Genomic DNA, 10,366 nt, shown 5'->3' on the forward strand with positions numbered 1-10,366 from the left:
AACACGATTTTCGGGCGCCATTTTGTTAATAAAAAAAGTAGCACACTATCTGTGGACTTTGCAATTGCATGCCTATATTATTAATATATAGAATCATAATAAGATTCGATTCCAGCAATAAAATTGCTGGTAAATAACTTTTCCTTGTATTTTGCTAATTAGCCCAGAGTAGTTGTAATATTCTATAGATTTATAGATTTTCTCTCACTCTAGGTTCCAGATAAGACATTTTACGGTGTTTAACAGTCTTTAGAAATTCTCTAACTTTGTTGACCCTCCTTAGTACTTCGTCATTAGTTTTTCTTGTTGTCCAAAGTATCCTCAGCATCCGCCTGCGAATCCACATTTTCAATGCTTCAACTCTGTTCATGCTGGAGGCTTTTAGTGTCCACACTTCTGCACCTGACAAAAGTACAGACCAAATAAAGCACTAGCACCATTCTTTATCTTAGTTCTAAACTGAGATGATCATTGCAAAGAAATGCCTTCGTTTTCATAAAGGTAGTTAGAGCCATTACTATTGAGCGTTCTATTTCTATGTCTGGATCTAGTTGGTTCGTTCTGACGTTTCCCAAATATGTCATTCTGTGAACTTTTTCATCTTGGACTCCGTTTAGATGAAGCTCTGCATCTGCATGTGGGTTACGTCTAAAGACTACAAAATTGGGGTTTTATTTGAGTTCATTTTAATGCCCATAACTTCTCCTACTTCGTGAATACGATCAAGCAGAATTTGAAGACTTTCAATATTTTCTGACAGAATTACTGTATCGTCCGCGTATCTAATTACATTAAGTAGTTTCCCGTTGATTTTAATTCCATATGGTTTTTTTCTCAAGTGCCTTTTTAAATAACTGATCAGAGTAAAAATTGCTCAATATTGGGGACAAAATTCAACCTTGTCTGACTCCTCATTGTATGGAGATTTCGTCGGTGTCTTTTTCTTCTTGTGCCGTCTTCTAACGGAGGTTGGCGATCACTTCTTTAAACGCTTCTCTGTCTTTTGCAACGTGAAATATCGACTGTTCAACACTGAGGTTAGTCCAATCTCTAATATTCCTCACCCAATATATCTTCTTTCTTCCCAGGCCTTTTCCCCCTCTAATCTTCCTTGCATGATGACGTGTAGCTGAGAGTATTTATGGTTACGAAGTATGTGGCCCAGATATGATGTTTGTCTTACGATGTTCGTCGCTGTAGTTATCTCCAATTCAGTTATTCAGCTCTTCTATTACAATTTAATATTCCCAGGATCTGAGATACAGAGAACGACTGAAAAAATTTCCAAAATTGCATAAGCTTACGATTTGTTATAAATAAATGTTTCTATCTAATCTAAATATAGCACTATTTGTTTTGATAATATTGACTTCAACCTCAGGTTTTACATAAACACTTTCCTGGAAAGAATTGATCATTGCACCTTCTAATGCAAATCACACTCAATCTTTGATCCTAGATCACGATTGTTTTGATTGTTTCCGTATCTCGTGCTGACACACATGATGTTTTTATGATTTTAGTCTGCAATATAGTGCAATTTTGTTTATTGTTTTAATATTCGCATAAATATTATCGTCTGGTATAAACTATTAATGACTTTTTTATAAGCTTTACTAGACATTCAACATTTTTTTCGTAGACGAACAGATCAAGGCGGAAAAAAAGATTAGGTAGAAAAGATAAGAAGTCCAAGATAACTGCAAAATACAACTAAAATAATTTCTATCCTTGTGGAATCGGTAATCCCAAAAAGGGCCGGAGAAGGGGAGAAGCTCGGGTAAATTTAGCGTTTCTTTGTAAAGACAATGAAGTCGACTTTATTAAGTAGCAAGACATTTACTGAAAACACTTTACGGGCCGGTTCTGGCGGTACTTTAGTTTTACGGTTAGCTAACCGAGGTTTAATCGGGACAGAAAATACCGGCCCTAAGAATAACAGACTTCTTCTCTTCTCCTTCTTCTTTTTATGTAGACATGACTCTGTTTTTCAATGTGCCTCCAATAAGTTGTCATTCCATCTTTTTCGTGGTTTTCCCACTGATCGTCTTCCTATTGGGGAACCGTTTCTCGCTGTACTTACTACCCACATAACAATTTCATGTTCTTAGTAGATTCATAGAACATACTTTTCAGAAAAAGTATATACTGAGAATGTGCGTAATTACCATTGCGAATGTGCAGAGCAGATACTGAGTATATACTACATTACATTACTTAAACGTTTAATGTATATACTTAGAATGTACTACCGCACTTCTTTTCAGTATATACCAAGAATGTTCTTTTTAGAACATTCCAAGGACGTGCTATAAACCTTCTATGTGTATACTTAGAACATACTACCGCACATCTTTTTAGTTTATACCAAGAAGGTACTTTTTAGAATATTCCAAGGAAGTGCTATAAACCTTCTATTTATATACTAAGAACGTACTACCGCACATCTTTGTATGGGAAGAATATTATATTTTTAAGAATACATATTCTAGGAAAGTGCTATCAAGTGCTATATTGCTTAGAAGTATATGTTTTCAGCATCACCAAATCTCATCTTAGGTTCTACTGGTTCTACCAAATATCTATTTACATATTTTAATTGCAAATGAGAATGTAGTTAGTACCTACATTCTACAATATTACTTAAAAAGTAAGTACATATTTATAAATTTTAGTTATTTATATAAATCATTATATAATATTTAGCTAAACTAAACTTTGCGTAATAAGTAACTAAAATTTATATAATACTTATATGTACTTACCTATTTAAGTAATATTGAGTTATCAAAATAGAATATGTATTTTGAAGCACCGCAAACAAAATAAACAGATTATGTATGTTCTTTAGTCCTAGTACTACATCATTCGCCTTCATCCTTAACACTGCCTGCATAGATCCATAGATGATACAAATAATGAAATAATGCCTGTTTTCTTTTTCATATTTTACGGTTTTTTCCTATCCCTGATCCATTCAGGTAAGAATAGAAATGGTCAGAATATGATGGGGGGGGGGGGTTATGAATGTATTGTGGAATAACAAAAGTGGTGGTGGTCAGTGTTGCCAAACGGAGAGAAATTTCCCTTTTTGCGGAAATTTTCAACAGAAAAGGTGATAAAGGGAAAAAGTTAACTCAAAAGGGAATTATTGTTCCAGTCCAAATTGTAAAATATTAAGAAAAAATCAAAATATTTGAAAATAATTCAACATATCTTCTCAGATTTTGTAAACAGGAGGGAAGTTTTTTTTTATAAAAGTGGGAATTTTTAAGGTAAGTTGACGGAAAAAGCTTACTCGACGGTTGGCAACGCCAAAGCCTTTGGTTGCTTTGGTTGTGCAGTTTGGCACGTTTTGATTCTGCGAAATGGCCTATTGAATTGAATGTACCTAAATTCAAATTCCAAGGATGTAAAAATACTAATGATTCATGATAAACTCGAAATGGTAAAGTCATTTCAATTCTGAAAACGAATTTTTAATAGTATCTATGTAAACGTTAATACAATTAATGTTTAAACTTTTTTACCCTACAACAATTCTGAAATGAAATTCGTCCAATACTACCTACATACATAAATTTTATTAATTATGTATTCTAAAAAATAACGAAGTTGATAATCTATAAGGCTAATATTATACTTCCTATACATACAAATTATTTTTAAGATATTTTAAAAGTATCTACTTATAAGTATGTGTTAAGAATGTACTTATAAGTATGTGTTAAGAATATTCGATAAAGGTATATTCTAAGAATAAACTTTTACGAATATTCCGAGATCCTACGTACACGAATATACTTAGTATATTCGGTACGAGAATATACTTTGAAGTATATGCAAAAAACATGAAATTTAGAATGTTTTTTAAGGTAGATGCTATGCTTGTACTACACATATACTAAAAAGAATATACTCCGACGAATGTTGGTAGTATATGCTTAGAACATGATGCGAACATCATTGTTATGTGGGTAGGTACTCTATTTGTTGTCATTCGGCTTATGTGGCATTCCATTCTACTCTTCTGTTTTCACCCAGTTATTAATGTTGTCCACCTTGCATCTCTGTCGTATATTTGCATTTCTAGCTCTATCCCACAGTGTCTTATTCATCGATTTTTCGCAGTTTTCATCTCTGCTGTTTCTAGCATTATTTTTGTCCTTTCTGTATCAGGTCGTGTTTCTGCCGAGTATGTCATTATTGGTCTGATGACTGTTTTGTAAATTCTGCCTTTCACTTCTTTTCGGATGTTTTTATTTCTCCATATTGTTTCATTCAGGCAACCTGCGGCTCTGTTTGCTTTATTCACCTGATCTTCCACTTCTGTTTCGAGCTTTCCGTAGCTAGATAGTGTGATGCCTAGATATTTAAACTCCATGACTTGTTCTATTATTTGACCCTCCAGCTCTAATTTACACCTATTAGATCTGCTGTTATAACCATGCATTTAGTCTTTTTTTGAGGAAATTAACATGTTAAATTTTCTAGCGGTTATATTAAATTCGTGCAGCATACGTTGTAAATCATCTTTACTTTGAGAGATTAGAATTGCGTCGTCTGCATAGCGGATTATTTTAAGTTGTTTTTCTTCCATTTATGGTATCCTTTCTTACTATCCGTTCTTACTTTTTTATTATTTTGTCCATGATCAGGTTGAACAATAGAGGACTCAGGGAATCTCCCTGTCTTATTCTATTGCCAGCTTCAATTGGGTCAGTTAGTTCTTCATCTACTTTTACTTTTATTGTGTTGTTCTGGTAGATATTTTTGATCGTTTTAATTATTCCTAGAGGTACCTCTCCTGCGTACAATAAATGGATAACGTCCTTTAATTTGACCCTGTCAAATGCCTTCTTAAGGTCCACGAAACATAAGTATGCCGGTTTGTTGTATTCTAATGATTTTTCTTGAACCTGCCTCATTACAGCGTCGTTGCAAATCTTCCCGACCCAAAACCTTGTTGTTCTTCTGCCAATGTTATAATTTTATTCAGTTTGTTTTATATGCAGTCAAATATGATACTTTTAACATTCAAGAGAAACAAACAAATAAATAAATGTATATAAATCACAACTTAAACTGTTGCAAAATCGATGGCATTAAAATAAATAATATTTTCGTACTATCTCTATTAATTATGCAAACATTCATACAGTATCTAAAATTTAATATCAATATATTATTATCACAGAGTTCTATTAAATAATCTAAAGGTCGAACTGACTAGAGGGCGCTGTTTCACTGGAAAAAAATTAGGGGGCAAAAATTTAACTTGACTTAGGCACAGTTTAGGCCCGGTCTTTTCACCTCTGAATAACTAGTTATCGGGAAGTTTATCTGGCAGATTACATGTAAATCTGTCGGATAAACTTCCTGATAACTCTTTATCCGGAGGTGAAAAGACCGGGCCTGAATGTAAAAAAAATTGAAAGATCTCGCAACGAATAATTATTCTTTGGATCTCGCTTATGTTAGCTTAATTAGCTATTAACTTAGTTAACTATTCTTTTAAGGTTATAACATTCCGGATAAGTATTTTTTGGAACCTGTCTTTGGAGCGTGCATACGTGTAATATGCGCGTCAGTGGAGAATATAAAATTCTTAATTGCATGTCAAAAATGCGCAATAACTATATCTTAAAACCTACCAAATTTCATTTGCATATCTCAACCAGTTTTAGAGCAATAAATAAATCGTCAGTTTGTATGAAAAAATTCAACATTCCATATCTCGGAAACAGCATTTGCGGACATGCCTTTATAAAGAAAACAGTCATTATTTTTTCATGCAGAATTTACCCCTTAAAGTTTGTCATACTTATTTAGAAACACCCTTTATTGATGAAGAACATGGCTAGTTGTCAAAGTACCTAACTTTTTTATTATCCCACATAAGCGAATGACTCAAACGACAGAATGTTAAGAAAACCTTAGGCTATAGTTAGGTTTTAATTTCAGTATTGTATAAATGATAGAATATTCCACAGAGTGTGGTGAAATTTGAGAAAAAATCACACTTTGATTGGTACACCCGGTATACAATGACAATTTACCTGTCTAGCAACAATATTATTACAGCAATATTGTTAAAGGATATAGCTATAACATATTAAAAAAATCACTTAATTCAGACAACAGGTTTAGGAAATTCGAGACATCAAAAATGACCCATTGTCTCTAACGCGCAGTGTATAATATGTAAGACTGAATACTTATGTATTGGAGCAGTTTAGTAGGAACTATTAACCCTGCGTTAGTGTCCACAGATAAGTTAGCATGAGAGGTGTTCTGGGTTATGTCATACCCCAAATTAACTAAAGCAAAAATTTAAAAATTTTAATCATTTAAAATTATTAATCTTGTTTTTTTGCTTATTTATGAGTAAAATAAGTTAAAGATTTTACTGTAAAAGTCTGGTATTTAAAAGTTAAACATCATTTATTCTAATCTATTTTCGATTTTATAGTAATAAAAGGAGTACCTGGGGTATGGTATACCCCAGAACACCAACCAAGGGTTTAGAGTTGTAAGATTTTTAAATATTTAAGTATATAATAGTATAGCACAAGCACAGCATAAAGAGGGACAATAAAACCTCTTCCTTGTTGGCACTTTGATCTCAAGAAGTAATACCGGCAGTACGCAATTGGTAATTCACCAGTGGTGGATGCAGGTTTTCCCTGTTAAAACCCGTACGTTTCTATGCGACTAGCAATGCGAGAGTGGGGCAAAAGCGACTGGGAACATTGCGAGGTCGCCATGCGCAACTAAAGATTTTACTTCCAATTTTTCGGAGAGTGGTTCTACTGTCCCTCTTTATACTGTGGCACAAGGAAAACAGGCCACGAAAACACTCCATGGAGTGATATGGAACAACACTCTAACCAATAAGAAAACAAAAAAAAAAGAATTTGTGTGTACTTTGTACGCACGTAAGAAGTTATACTCATAGATTATAATATATCTATGGTTATACTTCTACTACATATTATGTGATTTTTAAGACAATACCAAAAATTTAAAAAAATAAAAGAATAAAACGCACACAAACACATTGAAAAATGCCACAAAGAAAAAATGATTTCTGGACGATAATAATTGTTGGCAAAAATTTTAAATACGCATTTTCTGAAAAAAAAAAATATATAACAAATATACTTACAATCATATAACATGCATAAAAAAATAAAACTTGCATCGGGAATTGAACCCGTGAATTTCGTGGCGCTTTGATTCGTAATCGAAGCGTAGACTCACTCGTCCAATCCCACATTATTTATCATGTGGAAAAATACGGTAACTGAACGTTTTACTGTTGACAGTTGTTTTGAAAATTAAATTATGTAGTTTAAATTTTGTGGAAGAAAATATAAAAATATAACAAAACAGTAAGAAAACAATATATTAGATGAAGATTGGTAGAACTTTTGTTGGTAATCAAATTAAGTATGTAAATCAAAGCATTACATACCTACTAGATAAATAAATCTACGCCAAAAAATCATAATTTAAAAATAAAAATCGAACCTAATTTGGGATTTCTCTCTAAAATCCGCATTCTTGAGAAAATAAATGTATGTATTTTAACCTAATCCAAATGTATAATTACAATATGATTATAATAAAAACTACTTACCAAATTAGAATGAGTTTTCCTTGTCCAAAATAGTCCAAAAGTCCAAAAATATAAGTATATGAAAACTATTTAAAAAGGCAGTATAACTATTAACTAACTTTTGTTTGTTGTTTCTTTTCACACAAATTTTAAAACGCAACAACCATAAATAATCTAACTACAGCTGTGCCACAGCCGCCATATTGAATAATTTTTGACATGTCATTTGAACATCCAATCAGAACAAAGTTATAATGCGCATGCGCCTGGTCGCTAGGTTTTACCATATAAAAATTCACCCTCTATCGCCGATAAAGAAGTATAACTTCAAAAAGATTCTTTCACAGCATAGTGTTGAATATAGGGCTTACAATACCGAACTAAAATCTGAATACAGGTATTTGATATTTGAAATATCGGGATACTGGTATTTTTATGCCTAGTCTAATTTCTAAAACATACTTAGGTTTGTTAACTGCTCAGACTTTGAAATTACTCTTTTGGAAGATACTGATGTGGCAGGTATTGACAAATGATATTTTATAGCTAAATAATAAAGCTCAGGGAAAGTGGATTTGTATTTTTTCCAAAATTCCATCGGGTTAATTTTTCTTGCACAATGTGGCATTGGGTAGTAGACGTAAAACATAAACAATCACTTTATATTGCTGACACCGCTGCTTCTCGATGTGCGTTACTTGGCTCGGTATATGTGTAATAAATATGCCTGATATAGATTTTAATACAACGAAATTGATTCTTTATCTTCAGAAAAAAATTCTTGTAATTAATTAATAATATTTTAAATTAGATTTACCTGTATTGTGCATAAATTCAATTTTTATCAACTAATTTTAATACTAAAATACCGGTATTTTAAGATAAATACCGGTTTTTAATACCAGACAAAAATCGTCCGGGATCCCAGTATTGTAAGCCCTAGTTGCATATTACCCTATTTGGAGTTGAAATATGGCCAATGACAACAACAATACGAAATTAAATACAACCAGTTGAATTTTACTTTATAAGAAGATGTCTCCAAATCACCAGAGAGGAGAGAATAAGAACAAAGGAAATATGGAAGCGAATGGAAGTGGAAAGTTCAATTACAAAAAAGCTGGAGCTCTACAGTGGTACGAACATGGACAAAGAATGCCAGAGCACAGGTGGCCGAAAAGAGTATCGGACTGTTATGAGATGGAAAACTTACGTAGGAAATAATAGATACAGACCTCAGAGAAGGTGACTGAGAATAGAATGCTGTGGAGGACGAAAATGCCAAACTTATAAAGAGAAAAAGCTGATAAAGAAGTAATAAAATAACAATTAAACAAACAGTACCTTAACATTTATTATTTTATTATAAAACTGCACAACTAACCTATACAACTAATCTAATCAAGTACTACAACACCACCAACTTTTTCTATGGCTGCTTTTAATTTTTCAGCCTCATCCTTGGGAACATCAGCTTTGACTACAGCAGGCGCACCTTCAACAAACTTTTTCGCTTGTACCAAATTCATGCCTTCTACTAACGCCTTAATCTCTTTGATTAACGCTACTTTCTGTTTTTCTTCAAATTTCATCAATTTCACTGTGAACACGGATTTTTCTTTTTTAGGGGCGGCATCCTCTTCTTCTGCAGGTGCAGCAACTGGGGCGAAGCCTCCCGCTGGGAAGACGGGAGCGTCAGCTAAATTGAGCCTCTTCTTCAAGACAGAACTTAGTTCCGAGACTTCAATTAAGTTAAGTTTGGAAATTTCTGTGGCTAGTTTATCTATTTTAGGTGATACTGGTTGTTCGACATTACTAGGGGGTGGAATTTGGATTTTTTCTACGGGATTCGTCTGGGCCTCTACGGACTGGCACAATGCAGCACTGTAACAAAAAAAGTTAGTACGTATATCTAAAATAATACAAGGTTGAATAACATACCAATTTGAAATTCGTCTGTATCCTTGCAATGGGCGAAGTATCAATCTTACACTCTGCATTTTGATAATATTAAATTCTATCAATTTGTACTTTTAGTTCCCCTTCAATATAACCTTAAAATATTAACTAACCTACAATTTTCTTGACATTCTTCTTTTTTGTGTATGAAATTGATAGAATGACTAGAATGAAGAAATTTTAAAGTTTTATTTTTAATAGATATTTTCAGAAAATAAGAATTAAATATAGTGGATAATGTTATATAAGAATGAAATTTTAGAAAATTAATTGAATTTATTTGATTTTGAATTTATTAGTTTGCGCACTGTTGACATCTAGTGGGTGACGTCTAAACTTCAACTTCATTGGCTTGAAGGTTTCTTGTTTGAATTTCTTTAAATGTCTAGAAATTCAATTTGTAAATATAATTAATAAGAGAAAACTAACTCATTTAAAACATGTACAAAAATAATTAAAATTATTTAAACACATACTTAAATTTCAAATTATTAAAGACATGTTTTCGCCATAGAGTTATATATTAGCATAGAGAGAGTGTCATTCAGAGCGAAGTGACGACACCATCTTTTTTATTTGGATTAGTGCTCTTTCACTCTTACGCATAGTAAAGCAGCTACAGTGGTCCTCCTCTTCCGTGCCTATATTCACACTGAATGTCATCATAGATTTTCGATACAATGTGTTAGAAAGAGATGCAGCAAACCAGTCCATGAGATCTTGTCGTCAGGAAGCGCGGAAGGTAGGCTCCCTCTATGTTAATATATACCTCTATGGTTTTTGCTT

The 10,366-nt window shown here is 32.8% G+C and overlaps 1 protein-coding gene across 1 annotated transcript; it reads right to left on the reverse strand.

Annotated features, from left to right (window-relative positions):
* Positions 1-8,950: 8,950 nt before the first annotated feature.
* On the reverse strand, positions 8,951-9,884 carry LOC126884797 (39S ribosomal protein L12, mitochondrial). The gene is made up of 2 exons (XM_050651036.1): positions 9,563-9,884; positions 8,951-9,505 (listed from the first exon to the last, which is right to left on the reverse strand). Exons 1-2 carry the CDS (start codon positions 9,619-9,621, stop codon positions 9,019-9,021), a joined length of 546 nt encoding a protein of 181 aa, XP_050506993.1. The 5' UTR covers positions 9,622-9,884; the 3' UTR covers positions 8,951-9,018.
* Positions 9,885-10,366: the final 482 nt, after the last annotated feature.

This window comes from Diabrotica virgifera, chromosome 5 (genome assembly GCF_917563875.1).
Source record: "Diabrotica virgifera virgifera chromosome 5, PGI_DIABVI_V3a".
Classification (NCBI taxonomy): domain Eukaryota; kingdom Metazoa; phylum Arthropoda; class Insecta; order Coleoptera; family Chrysomelidae; genus Diabrotica; species Diabrotica virgifera.

Bases quoted from the DNA above. Each gene is read 5' to 3' on its own strand.
- LOC126884797 (XM_050651036.1), bottom strand. From the start codon at position 9,621: ATGCAGAGTGTAAGATTGATACTTCGCCCATTGCAAGGATACAGACGA. The intron at 9,506-9,562 runs GTATGTTATTCA...TTTTTGTTACAG, and splicing joins TACAGACGAATTTCAAATTG to TGCTGCATTGTGCCAGTCCG.